This window comes from Artibeus jamaicensis, unplaced genomic scaffold (genome assembly GCF_021234435.1).
Source record: "Artibeus jamaicensis isolate MK-2021 breed Jamaican fruit bat unplaced genomic scaffold, CSHL_Jam_final contig_482, whole genome shotgun sequence".
Classification (NCBI taxonomy): domain Eukaryota; kingdom Metazoa; phylum Chordata; class Mammalia; order Chiroptera; family Phyllostomidae; genus Artibeus; species Artibeus jamaicensis.
In genome coordinates, this window is record NW_026521857.1 from 2,720,387 (window position 1) to 2,741,153 (window position 20,767).

A 20,767-nucleotide genomic window follows, 5' to 3' on the forward strand; every position below is an offset into this window, starting at 1 on the left:
AACCCATCTCACAGGGTTTTTGAGACATTCAAAAAGATAACAGGTTTGAAAGAAGGGTTCAAATGTAAGATACAGTCAGTGTGAGTAGAATGTAAAGCTCCCATGCATTTTTTAATTTGCAGCACCCACTAAGAAACATGGGTCCCCTAAAACAGTGTGTTTCATGCTCAACCTACTGTTGCAACAAAAGTTTAAAGAGCAAACTACTGTTTTGAACCACCCAGTATGAGCATTTAACATGGTGTCCAATGCTTGTCATAAAGCTCTGTGTTCTATACATGGCAATTAGCAATCAGCATATGGAACAAGACTACATAAGCTGATTTCCAGGTGAACAAGACATTCATTCATTAATTTTCCAAACATCACTGCTATTCCACATATCTGGGTGGTGGAGACACAAAGAAACACAACATATAATTGCTCTGCACAGAGTCTCAAAGCTCAAAGTTAGAGGGAGAGAGATCACCCTGTACTCACAAAGCCAAGTGAGAGCTAAGGCATGAAGGAAATGCTGTGGATGCACAGAGGAAACAATGAGGAACTCTGCCTGCAAAACTTTTCATCCAGGAGATGACATCTGAGTTGCAGGTCATACCAATGTCTGGCAGACCGGCTAGATAGGATTCTGGGATTGTGGGCTTTTTACAGCAATGTAACCTCAGGGTTTCTGACTCAGGCCCTACATCTCAGGATAGTCCCCTCACACTTGAACCCTCTAAGCCCACTTTGAAGCATTTATCTTGAAGTTTTCTATGACCTCATCAGGTACCTGGGACTAGAGGGGTGGCAATGATCTGAGTGAGGAGTCTGGGACCTGGACCTGAACCTCTCTGGGCTTCAGACCTCCATTTCTCTTTTTTGGGGATAAAAATATCTTCTGGGAGAACCAACACTCCAATTCCATCCCACCCTATGCCCAGCATGTGAGGTTGATCAGATGCTCCAGGGAGGGTTGGTCATGAACCTGTGGTCTATCCCATCTTCCAAAAGTGTGGCCAGCCTAGCAGATTGCTCCCACTGGCCAGCATGCTATTTCTCTTGTAAATCAGATGAGATCAAGGATGACATACTGATTTGGAGGGACTCAAACGGGTTGGTTTAGACAGGGACCTTGCACACCTTGGGGACAGCTGTGGTTTGCAGGGAGCAGCATGTGTATCCACAGGACTGCCCCATACTGGAAAAATTTTCCACTTACAGAGCTGACTCATAAGTTAGTGTTCATTAATTACAACAGCTCACTCCATTATGGCAAAAATACCTGCCCAACAGACTGCTTTCTTAACGGGCCAGCAATACAGAAAATTAGTCTCTGCCATTTCTCTGATTTCATTAAAAATATTCCCTTCTGTTCTTCTGTTTAGTCTCTGACAGAGTTCTGTTCCTGTATTTTTTCTTTCTCTTAAAAACAAAACAAAACTATAATTGAAGAACTCAAACTACCTCATCAGCACTTTGTTGCCATATGGAGCTGACCAGCTCTGGAGGAATCAGCTGAGACCAGGATGACGAGGCTCATTTGCTAAAGTGTCCAGGACACAATGTTGAGCACTGAGAAGGAAATGGACTTTAGTTTAATTAGATTGAACTATTATGTCGGGGCAGGTAGAGCACAGTCACATGAACAACATATTTTATAAATACACTTTCTTTTTTGGTGTTGTTATTTATTTTTAAATTTTAAAAAATATATTTGTTGATTATGTCATTACAGTTGTCCCATTTCCCCCCCTTCATTCCCCTCCACCCTGCACACCTCCTTCCCCCTACATTCCCCCCTTTAGTTCATGTCTATGTGTCATAAGTTCTTTAGGACTTCCAGCCAAGATGGAGGCATAAATACACTTTCTTAAAATCAAGATCTAAACTTATGAAAATATCAATTACTCTATGTGCTAAACCTTGCCTATTTCACAGCAGAATACATGGCCTTGCTCAATTGGGGTGTGACACAACTGTATATGAGTGTGCTACTATTATAAAGAGTCTTTCGATCCTAATTAGTATCTGCTATTTTTTTCCACCCCAAAATCTACTGACACCATATGCATTGTTATTTACCATGTCCAAAATGTAAGCTTGACTTAAAGTAAACTGAGGAAAAGGACAAGATCTAGGTTAATGAAAGACAAGGCTTTTCTTTCTTGTTTTCCTCCCTCCAAATGCCCCCACCCAAACCCCCCAGTGATAGATGTTGAGGGACAAATCAGAGTGGCCCCCCTTTAGCACTGTAAGAAACTTGAAAACAAAGCACCTTGGAATTTTTAAGAAATTGGAGATCAAGAAAGATGTTAATTAAATTGCCAAAAATCTGCTTGCCTCATTTCAGTGCACTGTGTAACTAGGTAGCCTGAAGCTGTATATAGTATCTCGATGCTATTCTTGGATCTTAATACGGTTTTAATAACTTAATTTAAACAATATTTCAAGCAGTGAGGAAGAAAACTAGTTAAATATCAGGTATCTAGAAAACCAGAACAATCAGGTATCAGGGACTCTTCCATGTGTCTCTTTCCAAGCCTCAGTGTTCTCTGGAACATCTCTTACATGTGTCTTGTAAATATTCTACATCATGCTGCAAGTGACAGGTTGTAGGGAACTTTTTAGTAGATGTCAAACTCACTTGAAGTCATTTGTTTTTTCATTCATCCAGTATTTGCAGAGCTCTAACTTACCAAGTACCTCCCGGGCTTATGCTAGAGGCTGGGAATACAAAGAACAAAATGATGGATAGTATTAAATTGTGGTTCTTGCCTTAAAGATGCTTACTCACCAGCGAAAGTGACAAATGTGTAGAAACAATAAAAGGACTTTTGGCAGCAAAGTGGACCGAACTGATGTTTCTGTAGGGTGCCTGACCTGGATATATACCCTGGACAGTGAGAGCTGCAGTTTCAATGCCAAGTTTAATGACGAGAGAGAGAGAGAGAGAGAGATGTGGCCTTGGCCTTGGCCTTGCTTAAGGCAATGAGCTTAGAACCTGGTTAAGGGAAGGCCCCTGAGGGTCTGCACATACTTAAACCTGGAAATAGAAAAATAACAAGAAACAAAACAACAACAACCTCTGCCTGTAAGGCAGGGTAGTAATAGGAAGCCTTAAGCTCTGGGGGTCTGAGTAGAAACCGGAAAGCCCCTGGGAGAAATTGAAACAGCAAGTCTGTGCCCCTCTTTATGTGGGATTCAAATTCCTATGCCCACAAGATTCAGAAATCCCAGGGCTGAAAGCAAACATCATTCCCTGGCCTCTCCCGCCCCTGGGCCATTAGAATCCTTGGAATACTGATAGAAGCAAGTGAAAAATGACTCTAGGGAATGGAAAATTATATTGTTGAACATAAATTCACAATAAAAAATTTCAAATCACATGAAGAAATAGCGCACAATAAGAAGAGTCAGCAGATACAACAAAAGATGAACTGGAAATAAGCAAAAAATCTAAAGGTTGTTATACAACATAGATGCTTACAGTAAAATTAAAAAAGAAATAGGAGCCATTGTGAAAGAAGAGACTACTATGAAAAGCAAACAAAACACAGGCTGAAAAAGGAACGACTACAACATCTAGAAATAAAAAATATATAGTCTTTTAAATTAAACGCTAAGTGTTTGGATTAAATAGCAGAAGGGACACAGCCAAAAAGAGAATTAATAAACTGGATTTAAGGAAATCACTCAGAGTGAACCCTATAGAAATAATAAGAAAAAAAAATGATGTACTAAGAGACGTGGAAGGTAATAACAATAAGATACCTAACAGTTGTTAAGCCCATACTGGATACCAGATCCTGTTCACATTGCTTCTGTGTATTAATTCATTCAACCTTCATAATGACCCTCTGGGGTAGGTACTGAGATTAGTGGCAATTTTACAGGTGAGAAAACTCATGCAGAGAGAAGTTAAACAATGAGAAACAGACAGGAGGAGGGAAGTGGGCGTTTTCTTCCCAATGCACTGCTCTGAGGCCCCATTTTGCTGACGTCACTCAGGATCCAGCCACACGGTCTCTCTCCTTGGCTCAGTGTGAAGCAGTAGCCAGTGCAGTGATGCTTTATTTGGCTTCACTTCCCATTTGTCCTTGCCTTACTTCACCCTTTTATCAACCCTATAGCCCTGGCTTTTTACCCTTGAGATAAATCATTAAGAGTTAATTGATGTCTATTATAATAGATCATTAATAACATTATAAATTAGTGAATTAAGAGAGTATTGTGGGAACTGGGAGTCTCCTGCAGTAGCTAACCGTGGGTTGGTAGGACATATGCAAGGTAGAGGAAGATAAGTCCTCTCATGGCTGTAGGTCAAGATTTGGTATTTTAGAAGGGCAAAACGCACGCTAAAAACTCTTGCTTCTAGCCAGAGTCAATTTCCTCTACCAATATAGTCAATTCTTCATGGGCCTTTCCTCCTCAAGACACTCTTCCAACTGTTGCACTTAAACATCTATTACAGTCACAGAACTGCATATTTGGAAAGGCCTTAGCAATCATCTGCCGGACCAACCCCTTCTTTTTATTTATCAAAGAATATACTGATAACCTTGAAGGCAAACAAATCTGAAAGTTTTTACCTTTGCAATTCAAGTTAACTCAACTAGCTTTCTGGGAGAATTGATTCTTAGAAAAGATTTATGAAGGAATCAGGGGAAAGATGGTGTCCAGAGAAGTTGTCCATTGGTGGAAGGAATACTCTGATACATCCTTAATAAATTACAAATTGTTTTGATGGATTCTTAACCATAAAAATTATTAAAAGTTGTCTCTTTAATTCATTTTCTAAAGAATGAAACCCCATCTCATTCCACCCCCACGTCTGGGGATTTTTATCATACATGAGAGAAGGAATAGGAAGAAGAATTCATAAGGCTTGGTTACTGTGACCAGAAAATGAAGAAGGAGTGATTGTCGATAGCACAGAGGATTCAAGTTTAGGCGAGAAGGAGGAATGTACACCCTGGCAAGGAGCAAGAATTTGCCCAAGGAGACAAGGAGAATGGTTTGGGGCCAGACTGTGGAATTTCAGAATAAGACAACATATTGCAAATCACTCTGATCCATGCCCCTCCTCCCGCAGCACACCTGCAGTAGCAGACCAGCAGAATCAAGGCTTCCTCAAGGACTCTCTGTAATGTTCTGAAATATGATTTCTACCGTAAAAGGACAACCTGTTTCTTTTCTCGATTCAACTTCACCTCTCAATAAAACTTTCTGGCAGCCTGGGAAGTGCAATCCGATAAAGGATGTGCCCTTACTTTGGGGAAGTGCTCTCTTGTTTCTGGTCTTCTCTCCTCTTTCTCACTTTAGTTTGAAACTTTTCTGTTTCCTGATCCTCCAGATCGCACTTGAGCCAAAGGTCACTCGGAATGGCCGTGAAGAATTCCCCTCATCTGTCAGACTGCCACAACTCGAGGCTGTGGTCCAGGTGACACTGACAGGTGATTAGTGTGGATAGTAGCGGCAATCTGGATTTGAAAAGGAAGATCTAGGGACTCATTCATCCATTTCCTCAACAATTGATGATCTAAATAGCTCTGGGCAGTATGTTTAAAAATTTTTTTTGGTTATTGATGTTTAGAGAGAGAGGGGAAGAAGGAGAGACAGAAACATTGCTCTGGTGTTCCCCCTATTCATGCCTTCATTGGTTGATTCTTATATGTGCCCCCAACCGGGGGTCGAACCTGCAACCCTAATGTATCAGGATGACAGTCCAGCCAACCAACCTACCCAGCTAGGGCTGAGAAGTCTCTTTATGTTACCACACTTATGCTTTATTTGCAATTAACACCCCAAACTATAAATTTGCAGGTAATGTATCCTTTCCTTCCTGGCTTATAGATCTTTGCCCTGATATTTCATGCAGTTCTGAGCTACGGTCATTTTGGAGAACACAAGTAGCACATTGCCCATCTTTTTTAGCAAATGCTATAGTAAAGGAAAACTGATTGCTATATTAACTCAGCCACCCAGTTTCTTTCCTGACCTGGCAAAATGCCGGCAAACACTACAAAGCATTGTATGCATTTCTGCTTGCTTTTATTGTTAGTTGTGAATATTATTCATAGAAAAACAGTTCAGCTCTCTTTTTATTTCAATACTGTTGTACATGTGAAAATATCTCTGTCTTTTATTATTTACAAGTTAACAAAACCTGAGGAAAAGTGGAAGCAGAAAGCATTCCCTATGATTATTGTTTTTTTTTCTGGTATTACTCCTATGCTTAAAACACAGTAACACAATGAAAAAGCCTGTCTCTGTTTGGAAGTATGTTAAGATTGAAGTCATGTCTGCTATTGGATAAATGTATACAACTGTCAAAAATGAAGGTTAGTTTTGCCAACGCCTGCCTTGGGAGATTATTCTAAATGAATTTAATGATGAGTAATGGTTCCCAAATTGTGTATAAAATGTTCTGAACAACTCACAGTTGATTTAATGTGCACCATTTAAGAGAAATTAGCAGATCCTAACATACAAGCACACTGGTATGTCCTGTATGGGTTCATGAACATATTAGTAAGAAAGCTTTGTGAGTGATGCTTGTCATTCATGGACATTATGCCTCAGAGCATGCCTGTGAACTTTCAACTTTGCAACCTCAGATCTAGGCAGGCTATTGCGCAATGTCTGCACCTTGTCTTATAAGCAAAACAGGACTTCTTTTTTTTTTAGGTAAATTGAGATTAGAATTATGAAGAGTAAAAGGCATCTTTCCTTTAAAGTAGTAACATTGTTTTGGGGAGGGGATACTAGCCTGGAAGTTCATGGCTGTATTCTTGAAATTGGGGGATGTTGACCTGGGGGCTGCAGGTCTCCCTGACGTGACACACCATCGGTTTTTGGAAAAGGAAGAGAAGAGGGTCTGGGAAAGAGAGTTCTCATAGCTAAAGATTTTTGCAAGATTTCCTTTCAATAGCTTCTATTCATTAGGTTTGGTAAAATATAAAGATACGTTGATTTAGTGTTCTTACTCTGAATGTTTCCTTCATTTTATAAATCATACTCACACATTTCCTAAGAATCCATTATTTTGTCAAAGTTTGAGAATTCTCTTTTTTCACCTGATGAGTTTTAAGAAAAAAAAAGGCATGTTTTAAAAAGGAAACTACGTATAAGACTTGGGAATGAAAGAATATTTATTTCAATTCTTTTTTTAAATTTTTATGAAATGGAAAGGTAGATTTACTTCCAGTGTAAATGGGAGACTTAAACAGGTGTGCCCTTCCACTTCAGAAGGTCCTGCAGGAATTTGTTCCTGCATTGACTTGGAAAGACACTTATCTTCCCCAGAGCCTCTCTCCCGTGGGCGAGTTTCTGGGCAGCAGCATGATGTCGTGAGAGTGACCGTGTCAGGCCTGGGCTCTGCCCGGTCTGCACCACGCACCCTTGTGCCTTCCTTCACCTCTTCAGCTCCTTCATGGGCAGGTGGTGGCCAGAACACCTCAGATCTTGGAATTGTGAGGATTCAGTAATCAATTTTTTAGTTGAAAATATAAAATATATATATAAACTATGTAATATTACATAACATTTCATTTTAATATATTAGTATGTGATTATACTTTATAAATAAATATAAAATTAAAGTATTGTATCTATTATTCTTTAAAAGCGAACAGCAGAGTGTCCTGGCACATGGAAGCTCACCAACCCGCCAAGGGACAGTCCTCCCTGCTCCCCCCCTACGAACTCACCTGCCCCTACGAACTCATCACTGTTACCCTAACTGGGCTTTTAGAGTTTATCCTTATCTATATATACAGGCGTTGCTATTCTTCTACTCTTAAATTACAATGGCACACTCTATGATCTCTCTTAGCTTTTTCATTCACCCTTTAGTTTCTGTAAATGAGCTTCCTTTCACATGTACAATGGCCACAAACTGTTACAATAATTTGTATGGATAAATAGGTGTCTCAGAGGAAAAGCTCCTTGACATTTAATGTATAAAAATAAATATAATCCTTCTTCAGCACAGTTTCTTTACTGTAAAAATCTGTTTTAGAAGCTGAACAGATCAGAGGATTCTGAATATTTGGGAAGAAGAATACAGGCTAGCTTGTTAGAAGAAGAGATATTCCTTTGATCATTCATTTTACAAGCCTTAGAGCATAATGTGATGTGTTTCTCAGTGAATAAGACCATATTTTTTCCATGGAAGAAATAATTTGCATGTCACACACTTATACACCTGTGATAACCACTAAAAATCTCCCCAGAGATGGTACTCACAGCTCCGCCCCTTCAACACACACACCATCACGCTTTGTGTATAACTAAAGTTCTCATGCTTGGAAAAATGGCCAATTTGTGCTTCTTGCCAATGTCACATTATCCTATTACCTTGTTTCTGCACCTGCTGTGTACAAACACAATTATGATTCTACCCTAATGGCCAATTATCATTAGCTGATCAACAGCTTTCGTTAACGAGCTCGCCATGCCATAGACACAGTCCTAGCCCTGAAAGGGTAACATCGGTGAGTATCAACTGCAGTCTGTTTTCAAGAGTGAAAGCGCAGGAATTTACCAGTATGGATAATAGATAAGAGCCCGTGTGTCCTGCTCTGTACCACCAGCAGCTCTGCTGTGCATGGCAGGCAAGGCTTCTGTGTCCTGTGCCTGAAGTCCGGTAACCTTTCTTAATCATATTTCATGATGCCATATGCTGCCATCCTAGATAATGCTGTGGGTCCTCTGAAGAAAAAACTACCTCGCGGCTCTCTGCGTGTCAGTGGGGCAGTTGGAGAAGGAAAGGTGCGCTTTGCTGTTAAGCACATTTTGGCTCAGATTTCTAGTTGATGAAATGCTAATTGTGTGACCTGGGAAATTTATTTAATCTTATTGAGCTTCTGTTTCCTGAAGCACAAAATGGAAATAATAGTTCCATCCTATGGGTGTTGGTGTGATGACTAAATACAACATTTAAATATGTACACACATACATGCATATGTATTATGGTTGTATTAGTCTTGATGGGCTAGATTAATATTTAGTAAAAATCAACTCCAAAATGTCAGTAGCTTAAAACAACACAAGTGCACTTTTTATACCCCACGACCCTTGTGAATCATCAGGTAGGTTCAACTCACTCCATAACCCACAAGGAAGCCGAGCCACTACCCTGAATTTTAGCTCCTCACTCCTGTGTCAGAACTGGTCACGTGGTTCCATCCACCCTCAAACTGCAACTGAGGATTGTACAAACTATAATCATACAATGGACCTAAAGATACCAAATCAGAAATATTTGGAGGACAGTATTAATGTTTACAATATTTGTCTTTCAAAACCCAAACCATATTATAGTCAGTTCTCTGAACCTCAGTTTTCTCATTAACAACACATTGTGGAAATTCTTCTAAGCCAACATGTTTCTATGTAACTCATTATTTTTCATGTCAACATGCTATAAATATACCACAACTTGCACAGTCATTTCTTTACTGTTGGACTTCATTTTATTTTATTGCTATCTAATCACATTTAATAAGATATTTATGTTCTAATGCTTTTATTTCGATGAGATAAATATCCTGAAGTATCTAAATCGACCCAAATTAACCCGTTTTAAAAGAAAACATAAGGCTATGTTTACAAGTCTATAAATCTTATTTAAAGTGGGATTATATAATTTGGAGCAAAATGTAAAGAAACTACTTCCGAACAGCATACTTTTCATTTCCCATTTTCTGATCTTTAACAATTCTCAACTTCTATCTAATCTAGCCTCTGTCTTTTCCCGGATGTGTGGAGATATGCCTGATTCCCTTGAATACAAGCAATACAGATTGAAAGATGCCTGCCCTGGCAGAAATTTCCTACCAGAACCTGATCTACCTTCCACTGCAGTCACAAAAACTACATCCGCTCTGACAGCATGGCCTGTTATGGACAAGATCATGTCATTTGGACTTAAAGACTAGACCACATTACTCCTCTTCCTGTCCATGCAGGAAGAGACAGAACATCCAAAATAACACTGCAGTCAAGAAATGACGGGAGTTTACTCCTGCCGGTTTTCCCTCCATAACTTCTTTCTCCACCTGTCTTGTCTAAATGCTTCCAATCTTCCCTTCTCATCAGGTTGCCATCTCCTAAGTGTTTTCAGAACGATTTGCACAGAACAACCTCTTACTAAGCATAATTATCCCAAGCCTAGAAGTAAAATTGCTTTCTACTCAAAATTTTAGGGGGAAGAAAGCAAACCCTTAGCAAAACAAAAACAAAAACCTCACAGAAACAGAAAAATATGCTCACATCATTTAGACATTCCAGCTATATTTTTAATCACTCAAATTCTAAAAACAGAGATATGAAACTGTTTCTTCAAACCTACTGCCCACTGACCTTTCCCTGGCGCTTACCCCAAACCCTCAGATTAGATGAAACTAAGGCCAAAATAACTTTTGCTATAGGCTCCAAGACAGTTCAAAGAAAAACACTCTGGTAGAAAGCTGTTCTTTTAGGAGAACAAAGCTTGCCAGTTGTGCAGCTGCTTTCTAACATACATCTGCAGGAGTGACACTCAAAATATTTAATAAACAGACTTGCGGCAGTCAGAGAGGATACTCAACCTATTAGAGCAGATGCCAGCCATAACCCATCCACACGGCTGTGCCAGTGCACGAGGACTGCAGATGAGCTCTGCTCACACATCACTGACTTGCCTCAAGAATTTTCACTGGCCTCCCACAGCCAGCTCTGTGCATATCTCTTTGCTCAGGCCATAAATGCAGTATACACGTATGTACATTAAAAACACCCTGGAAGCTGCATCCCCCTCTTAGTGACAGTTTACTTCGATTCCATTCCATACTTCCATTCCAGCATCTGCACAGACAACAACAGCAGCAGTGTGGCACAATTCTGTGTTTGTGAGCCATTTGGAAGTAACTTAAACCCTGAGCTTTGTAGATCAGCTTACAGCTCTGGCTTTAACATAGTACGTATTTAGATCAAACTTAGAAATAAATAGATGTTATTCCTATACTAGAAATATAACACATTAGTACTTAGGGAATGTATGAGGGGAAACAAAAAACAGGGATTTATAAAAAGTTAGGGATTTATAAAAAGTTGTGTATTTATTCTTACGTGTTTAAACTTCAGTCACCTTCACAGTACTCCCCATTTGATGTAATACATCTATCGAGACTTTTTGCCACTGCTCAGTTTTTGAACTCATTGATTTTGATGGCTTTTAATACTTCTGCCATTTTTTTTGTTTCACCTCTCCACATCAGCAAAACGTTTCTCTTTGAGGACTTTTTTCATCCTGGGAAACAAAAGTAAAAAAAAGTAGCTCGGGGAGAAATTGGGTGAATAGGGAGGGTGGAGCCTGGATATCGTGCTGTGTTTTTTCGGTAAAAAAAATGGAACACTCAGCATGGGGTGGGCATGTGTGCTCATGAATCACACATCATGAAATGGGCAAACCTGTCGAAAGTCTTCAAAACAAAAATTCACGGAAGCTGAACACAGCCTCTCACAACAACACCAGCTGGTCCATTGATACATATAAGTTGCTAGAACGCTCGCCTAGCAGGGGAGGCCTATACTACAAAGGGGCCTGCCCTCCAGAAAATAATTCTATTTTTGGGGGTCCCCCCTTGTATTAGTTTTCTAGGGCTGCTATAACAAATTACAACAAATTTAGCGGCTTAGAACAAAATATTTATCCTCTCCCAGTCCTAGAGAAAAGAAGTCCAAATTTAAGACGTTGGCAGAACTGAGATCCTGCCAGAGTCTCTTGGAGAGATTCCATCCCTTGCCATCTTCCTATGACTGCATTGCTCCATTCTCTGCCTCCACCTCCACCCTGCCTTCTCCTCTCCTGTCTGGTTTCTCTATGTGTCTTTTACAAGGACACTTGTTATTGGAGTTAGGGCCTGCCCAGGTAGTCCAGGGCGCTTGCCTCATTAGAAACTGAATTACATCTGCAAAGAACCTTTTCCCAAATAAAGTCATGTTCACATGTTCCAGGGATTTGACTTGGAGGAGGTGGAGAACAATTCAACCCCCGCAGGCAGGACAGGAGCAAGCAAGAATACAGAAGGCAGGGAGGAAATTTAATGGATAGCACTAGTATAAATCAACGAAAAAATATTGAGGAAGAAAAAATATTTTAAAAACTTTTACTTATATCACATATGTGTAGTGAGATTTATGTAAGTATAATTATCACCTCTTTAAGTGGTTCCACTGCTCTGCCTTATATTGGCATTGATATTTTGTGTTTTTACTCTTTTCATGAGAGTTAAAGCACTTATCTGAGCATTCCCAAATTTCTGCCCTTAACTTTGATTTTGGCTTCCTTTTAGCCTAACCACTGCCAAGCACTTAAGGTCGGGTAGGGCACAGACAAGCAGAAAGCAGAGCCACATCAGAGTTCCCGGTTGATTGCACCCCATTTCTCACATTCAGAACTGGGGGATTGTAAGGTCTGCAGTTGCCTTCCCATCATCAAAATAGTGGAGTCCTCTGGAAAGCCTAATTCTCAGTCACTGTCTTGCAGGCTAATGACCATCCTTGACCAATCTCTACCCTGAGCTCCCTCATGCCTAAGAGCTCCCCCCACAGCCTCCCCACACAACCTCTAAAACTCCCTCCTCGTGCTTCAGATCAAGTTACCCAGTGAATTCTGTCCTCATCAACTCCACCTCTTCCACATCGGTCACAGAGAAGTCCCTTTATACAGGGCTCCCATTCAGATATTAAATGCATATTTCTCCATGGCTGCTCCTGATTACAGATTTGCACACATGTTTTCAGCTGGGTGTATTTGGTTATTCTTATATGTCCTTTCATTGAGTGGATCCTCTCTTTCTCTTCTTTTAAAAAAGATTTTGTTTATTTATTTTTAGAGAGAGAGGAAGGGAGGGAGAAAGAGAGAAAGAGGAGCATCAATGTGTGAGAGAAACATTGATCTATTGTCTCTCCCACACCCCCAACTGCGGATCTGCCCCATAACCCAGGTGTGTACCCTGCCTGGGAATTGAACCAGTGACCTTTTGGTTCGCATGTTGGTGCTCAGTCCACTGAGCCACACCATCCAGGTCTGCATCCTTTTTTTTATTATATTTTAAGTTCTGTGAGATGAGGGGTCCTATTTGTTATGTACTTCAGAATAAAAATGTGCGTTCCACTGGTGGGAACTTAATACCATGATCGCTCTGATTGCTAGGATGTACTTCTCAGACCTAATGTGCCTCCAAATCACCCGGTGGTCTTGTTAAAATGCAGACTCTGGAATACAGCTTGAAGTGCTGCACTTCTTCCCAGCTCCCACAGAACTAGGATCTCCTGATCTATAGTACTGCACGTGGAGTAGCAAGGTCTTAGCACCCAACAAGTTTCAAGAAGGGGGGTCCTATGAGTTAAGTGTGTCCTAAAGAATGGATGGGAATGAAATCGCCATGCAGCTAAGTGACACTGAAATGGGTCACAGGGACTCTTTCCCATTTAGATCATTGGGTAAAAATTCCATGCAAGCTGCACAGGCCCGGTGTTGAGAACCCTGGTACAAGTGATGGAATGTTTTGGACTGTCCTTCCTTTTCATATTTCCCCATGTCCTTTTAAAAGTGGAAAACATCCCTGACCTGTGTGGCTCAGATGGTCGGTCATCATCCTGCAATGAAAAAGACCATCAGTTTGATTCGCAGTCAGGGTACATGCCTTTGTTGCAGGTTCAGCCCCAGGTTGGGGTGTGTGTGTGAGGGTTTCTCTCTCACTGATGTTTCTCTCCCATTCTTTCTCCCTCCCTTCCCCTCTTCATCTAAAAATAAGTAAATAAAATCTTTTTAAAAATAAAATTAAAGCAAAAACCAGAACCTCACAATATTTTTTCTTAATCATAATACTGGGATCATAATTAAATATAGTTTTGACTTATGGGATGAGACAAACACAGAGTCTGTGTAAGACACCTCTTGGCATCGAGGGCTTACAGGGACATTATAGTAATGAGTATCAGAAGAAGTCTTCACAGAGGTAATGCTCAGGCTACGGAGCTGGGTCAAGAACAAAATGCAAAACTGACGTGCACATCTGCCCCGCCGCCCACTGAGGATCAGAGGAGAGGTGGTGCTGGAAGCCTCCAGACCCACCCACCATCTTCCAAACTGCTGCCAGTCTGACCATACATTTCATTCCACCCAGGCCTCTCCCCTCCCAGCTTCTGTTGTAACAATAGGAGATAACGCTTCTCAGCTCCTGAGCTCCGCCCGAGACACTGACATCATACATCTTTCAAGAGCAGCATGGTCAAAACAAAACTTTCAGTGACAATGGAAAGGTTCTATCTACCATCCACCCTGTCTAATACATGTGACTTGAGGGCACTTGAACCATGGCTAGTGCAACTCTGGAACTGAAATTTAATTTTATTTAGTTTTAATTAATTCAAGTGTAAATAGCTACCTGTGGCTAGTGAATATTATATTGGACACACAGTCAGAAGCTGCAAACTCAGAGGAGACAGTTTAGGCCGATGGATCAGGTAACAAGGAAATAGCCCTCTGAAGGTACACCTTAGTCTCTTTGCATACTTCATGTGAGTAAAGAGCTCCTACCATTGCGGGACATCTCCTTTAATACTGAAGCCTAAGCTGGTGGTTGTGTCAGTGTTTTCTTTGTTACAATGACACTTGGCCAGTTAAGACAGAGATACTGAGGGCCCTGAGGTCTGGTTTGTTCGGTGAGCAAATAAAAGTTTGCTGTTTTGATAAGAACATGCAGGCTTTATGCAGGCCCAACATTCTGACCAGCCAGGCAGAGAGTAGGCATGCAATTAAAAAAAAACTCATTTAAAAAAAGATATAATACAGAAGGAAGTTAAGAGGTAACTCAGTTTGGGGAGATACCTGAGGATTAGGAAAAGAGAATAGTAAGTGTCTGCCTATAACACAAAGCAATACATTTCCTCATACACTCCACTAGTATAACAAATGGGTCCTTTGCTATCTCTAAGATAAGGCCAGGGACCAAGTGACATGAATCTGACAGGAGCAGATGTAGTGAGATTTACCTGTACCTTGTTTGGTTGGTAATCCAGCCAAGAAGGGAGGTGTCCCTCAAGGCCTTGGTGGGCAGGAGGAGAGACTTGGTTGTGATCTAAAGAGAGCGCAAGTCCAACACTTAGATTCCACCTCAGCTCCTGATGTGTCCTAGAGCAGGCAGTGGTGGTGGGTATGAAGGCGTCCTAACCGCAGTATGAAAATGAAACTCTGAATGTGCTGATTTGGGCAGAACATTCTGCAGATGAGAAGTAGTATAAATGACGGGTGGTAGAATTGGAATGATTAAAAGCATATTATAACACAGAATTTAGTGTCCCCAGTTGACACTTTTACCTGTGAGGTGAGCAATGCATGTACAATTTGCCCTCGTTGGAGGAAAGACTAGCAGTGACCTGACTTTTGTGGAAGTCTCAGTCACAGGGTATTATAAAATTAACTCTAGGGAAATTTCTGGAAAAAGCTGGTAGTGATAGTGCTCCTCTAACTGACACTCTCAGTGGGCTGGAAGGTGGGCAGGAATGGTGGACCCCAAGGAGTGGGTGTGTTGGGAAGACAGAGGCTCCGAGTCAGACACACCTGGCTGCAAACAACTGTTTCCCCACTTAAGTCTGGCACTAAAATCAGTGCAGAGGTTTTGTTAAAGCTACAAATTCCTGGTCCCTAAGCTGACCTACTAAACCAGAATCTGAAGGTGTGGGGCCCCACACTCTTTATTTTTAAAATAAGCACCAAAGGGCATTGCGGTATGAGGCTTCTTTAATCTTAGTCTCTAAAAGGTTGTGATGTACTACTCACAATACCTGAGTCAGGACTATTGTATAGACTGTGATTTTTTTTTTAAGTACAGAGCAAAAAAGGCTCAATAACTTGTAGCTGTTATTTTTGAGCCATGAATGTAACTCCTTTGCTATGTCTTGCTCACTTTGCTAAACAGCTGGGAAATTCTCAGCCAGATTAGCTGGGATCCCAAAGTTGCAAGTTATTGTTTCTGAGTTTTGATAAAAGCAGTCTTTTCTGTTTCATTTTACTCAAAGTTTTAATGACACTGGTGTAAGATCCCCTTCAGGTTGGGGAATTTCTGTTGAGGATGAAAACATCAATTACATTGTAACAGGTTGCGGGCTCCACTGAGTGTCAAGGTCTGTGGGTTAGACCCACCAGAGAATAGTCTCTTGTTCCTTCTGGTCCAAGAAAGGCGCTTGCACCCGGAGGGCTCCCAGCGCAGCTGCCTTCTGTGTGTGGTATGCCCTGCTTTCATTTAGCCACTTGAGCCTGGAAGAAAAGGGGGGAGGGGGAGGCTGGCGTTCTGCCCTGGAGCCCCAGAGAGAGTGAAGGTAGCTGCAAAACCTGCAGGCTCCAAATGCTGGGGCTGAGATTTCCGGAGGGGTGGGGTGGCTACGGCAAGACCTGCGCTTGAGGGTCAGGTAGGACCAAGTAGTACCCTCCGGAAACCCTCCTCCAGCCGGGGGACTCGGATTGGCTCGGGCCGCGAGGTCAGCGAGGTCAAGACCCTTTCTGCGGCTTTCCCTGACCCGCCCCGCCGTGGTCGCGCTGCTGTAGGGACGCCAGTTTGGGGCGGGGCGGGGGCATGCTGGCCAAGCGACCGGGCGCGAGTGGCAGCGCGCGTGGCCGGGAGCAAAGCCCGGCCCGGGGCGTCCGGGGACCGGATGGCGGAGCCCACGCTCGCCGCGGAGCCTGGGAGGTTTGCGCTCCGCTCGCCGCGCTGCAGGGAGGGCGCGGTGCCAGGCTCCAGCGCCCAGAGACCCAAAAAGAAAGCTTTTTATTTGCTGAAGATGAAGCCCCTGAAGGAGCCCGCCCCCAACAACAACAACGTGTCCTTTGTGATCCATTGTCAACTAGGCAAGGAGATCAAACACATTTGCAGCAACTGCAGTCGGGGGGAGGACACCCGGGACGGTGAGTGCTGGGGCTCCTTGGGGCTGGCGACGAGCGCGGGAGGCGGGCAGGTGCTTTGCTGGTCTTCAGTTAGCGAGCACGGTCGAGACTGCTGCCTGGAGAACTGCGGGGACGTCAGCCCTCTTACACAGGCGTGACACCCGCCCGCCCGGCACTTTGCAGAGTGCTGCCGGGAACCAAAACGGACTGCATCCGTGAATATAGCATTGGTGTATATATACTTCCAAGAAATGGGGCGTTTGAAATGAGGGTTTGGAAAGGGGCAAATCTGGGATTTTCTCTTAGGAAGGTGGGGTCTTAGGGTATTTTCAGGGGCAACATTATGAGATGTAAAAGGATTGTTGCATCTGCTTTCTTAGCGATGTGGGCTTCTTAGCTGTTCTCACACCCTTGCGTTATGATAGGGTATAGCCTTTGCTGGGCTGCGTTACAGATGTGGGTTCACTTTGTAGAGGTGGTTTGGCCTTGGCTACAGCTCCCAGCGCCCTGGGGACTTGTGGAGTTGTTGAATGGTGTCTGAGTAAAACATGGCCGTGATTTTTGGAGTGTCACAGCTGGCCCCTCTTGGAATGATGCCTGATAGTCAAAATGTAGAGGTGGGGGAGGGGCGTGCTGAGGCTTCTTCTGAGTGTGTGCGAGCAGAGGAGCGCCCCCAAATCCGATCTGAAATGGGGTGGTGAAAGGATGCCAGGCTGCCAGCGACTCCGACTGACGGAGCCAAGAAAGAGAGACAGCTCCGCACGGACCAGGCAGAAGCCTCTGCAGATGTGGACGCGTCTATGTGAATACACATTTCGCAGGAGCCTCCAGGCAGTTGTGAATCAGCTCACCGAGCACACTCCGGAGGACCACGGAAGGTCGTGGAAAAGTTTTAGGCAGCAGATTTTGCAGGGAAAGCATCAGCTACTGGCCAGCCTGAAGCTCATTGCCTCTCTTGATACTTGCGCCTGCTTGGGCAGACAGAGTTTCCGATCAACCAGGCGGGTTCTCTTGCTCCCCTTGAAAGAACAAATAATACTTAGGATCCCTCGTGTTCATTGCTGGCTTCTGAAGTGCAGAGTAATGAAGTGACTGTGGCGTGGCTAATGTCTTTTCAAAATTAGCGTCCTGCTAGTGTAATTATACTTTTCTTTGATTAAACTGTGAGAGAGGCTGTGCAGGACGGCACTGGGCATCCAAGAGGGAAACGAGCCATGCTGGAGGAGGGCGGGCACGCACAAAACACATGAACGCTGCTCCTGTTCGGTTTCGGAGAGGCCGTCCGTTTTTGAGAAGCTTACACTTACTGAGGTGTGTTGGGTCCTTTGGTTATGATATAAGCTGCTGACACCTATGGAATGTAAACAGATTAATGGGATGATCCAAAGCCAGACTATTACCACAAAATGTGATAGAGCATGAGATGCGGGCTGAAATATTTTTTAAATGAATCACTCTGTTGACAGAATTTCTTCCCACATGGGCTGCTGCTTTCACAACCTTGGGAGTTTATGTAAATTAGAATCTCTAACTGTTGCTATAATAAGAAAGGGTCTGTGTCTGTACCCCCGGATATGTGTTTGTGTGTGTAACTACCAACATGGTCACTGGCAAACGTGTTGGTGTACACTGTGGATGGAGGCAGGTGTGTTTCGGCCTACAACACACATTTCTGCCTGCATCATCTCTGCAGTCTCAGACACTCCGGAACATACCTAGGGATGTCCCCGTGTCATCTGATATGACTAAAGTGTTTAATTCAGAAGGATTCTGGTAGGGGAGACTGCAGGCTGTGGTCCCTCATTTTTTTGCCTAATTCCACACTGTGAATCCTGACTTCCTAATGGGTGGTGTGCTCATTTAGTCACTGAAATAGAATGAGGTCAGGAACTTAACCCTTCTGTTTTTACTGCCAGAGTCCAACACAGCACTGCCCACTGTAAAAGAAAAGGAAGTCCAAGTAAATTGTACTCTTTGCACACACTGACCTTGTATGATAGCTTGTCATGAGTGGACATTCTCTTAGGCAAGTTCTCTAGAAGCGATTTTTAACTCGAGCCATCTTTTCTGTATATCAGGAGAGCTTACTATTTTAAAGGAAATGTGGTAAAGATTGTGGTGATGCTAACAAGTTTGGTGAGGCACCGTAGAAAAGTAAGTTTCTGGTGGCAGGGCACACCTGTGTGGTGTCCAATGCCATCAGGTATGTGGCTCCTTGTTCAGCACCTAGGAGGCCGTCGAGTGGCAACCAGTGGAAATTCTGGTCCCGTAGGAAAGCCTCACTGGAAATTTTACAGAGCTAACATTTTACTGTTTCTTTCATTCTGAATTTCTTTGTATATAGTTAACTGTATTATTCTTAACTGTATTATTCTAAATATAGTTAAGTCATATTTTACTAACTTTCAGTATAAAGACAATCTAATTTAAAGTACTTGGGTAATATAGGATAATCCTTAAAAGAAAAAATATTTCTGGATGGTTGAGCAGATATAAAAGGGGGAATTACATTTTGGCAGTTGCTGTTTTACTTAGGAGTATTTTTTTAGAGTTCCTGTTATCCACTAAATAGTATTGAAGATGCCTTGCTGACCTTATTTTAAGCAATTATTTAAAATATTTATTTATTTATTCTTATAGAGAAGGGAAGGGAGGGAGGAAGAGAGGAAGAGAAACATCCATCGGTTGCCTCTCACACATACTCTGCCCGGGACCAGGCCCACACACAGCCCAGGCATGCGCCTGATCAGAAATCGAACTAGTCACCTTCTGCTTTGCAGGACGATGCCCAAGCAACTGACCAAACAGGTCAGGACTTCAGTAATTTTTAAGAAGTTGTAGAATACAGTTCACCATTAATGGCCAAAGGTAGCTTACGTTTACTTTATCTTTACTATTTTGGCTTAATACAGAAGCAGTTTTCTGATGAAGAAGCAAGCTTATAAAGCACTTTAAGGCCAAAAGCTAGAGAACAAGTACAAGGTAGAACAGAGATTCAAGTCCTTGTGTTCCTGTCTTTAAAAGCAAGGTGCTTCCCATCATGCTATCAAGTTGATGTGTTTTAATGGCACCTACATTGAATGTAGTAAATTGGATAGTGTGATGTGTGTGTGTGTGTGTTGTATACTTGTGTAGGTCTGATAAGCCAGGTTTATTAGGATACAGAATTGGAATGAATTACAGAGTTTCCCAGTATATTTAATTATTTTTATCTGATTTACCTACAGATAAAGAGGATGTCATTGGTAGGAGTAGAGGAAAAGAAATTTTTAGCTAAGTAGATGAAAAGTTATGTACATTGTAAAGCTAGAAGAGACATAAATCATCACTAAACATATTGGAAGTCAATAGGAGAATATGTGGTTGAGTTTATAAATAATTAAAATCAACTCTAGGGAGAAATCTGTTCTAGAAAGCCAGTGATTTCTGTATATAATTTTATATATTTTTCTGTTTTCATTTGAAATCTTTTCAGTCTTCAATAGCAAGAAATTGTCATAGAAATTATAACAGCATTAATAATTACATTTTAAGATGTAATTTCAATTACTTTTAACAGAAGTAAACATGTTAATAGCTTTAAAACAGTTTTTAGAAAATATTTGGAAGCCTCTTCCCTACAGTGGCACGTGTTTCCTTTAAAACAGGAGACTCCCCTGAGACACAGAAAAGGTGACTGGCATTGAAAATCGCTTCTAGAGAATTTATCTAACATAGTAATCAAATGATAAATAAATTCAGAAACAAGACATATGCATTGCAGCTGCTACTCAGTGCTTATTACGTGTCATTCATCACTATTTCAGGATTGTCTTTACTTCACTTATTATGACTTCTATCCTTTGAATATT

At 42.0% G+C, this 20,767-nt stretch overlaps 1 protein-coding gene across 4 annotated transcripts in view; it reads left to right on the forward strand.

Annotated features, from left to right (window-relative positions):
- Positions 1–20,767, forward strand: part of LOC119051265 (phosphatase and actin regulator 1) — a 293,468-nt gene that overhangs the window by 34,152 nt on the left and 238,549 nt on the right. For 2 of the 4 annotated variants that reach the window (XM_037147945.2, XM_053668233.1), the window contains exon 1: positions 16,661–16,937. The exons of the other annotated variants lie outside the window; for them this stretch is intronic. In XM_037147945.2, coding sequence (XP_037003840.2) covers positions 16,688–16,937 — 250 coding nt within the window. In that variant the 5' untranslated portion in view covers positions 16,661–16,687. Of the gene's footprint in view, positions 1–16,660; positions 16,938–20,767 lie in introns of those variants that run through there. 4 annotated transcript variants of the gene reach the window in all.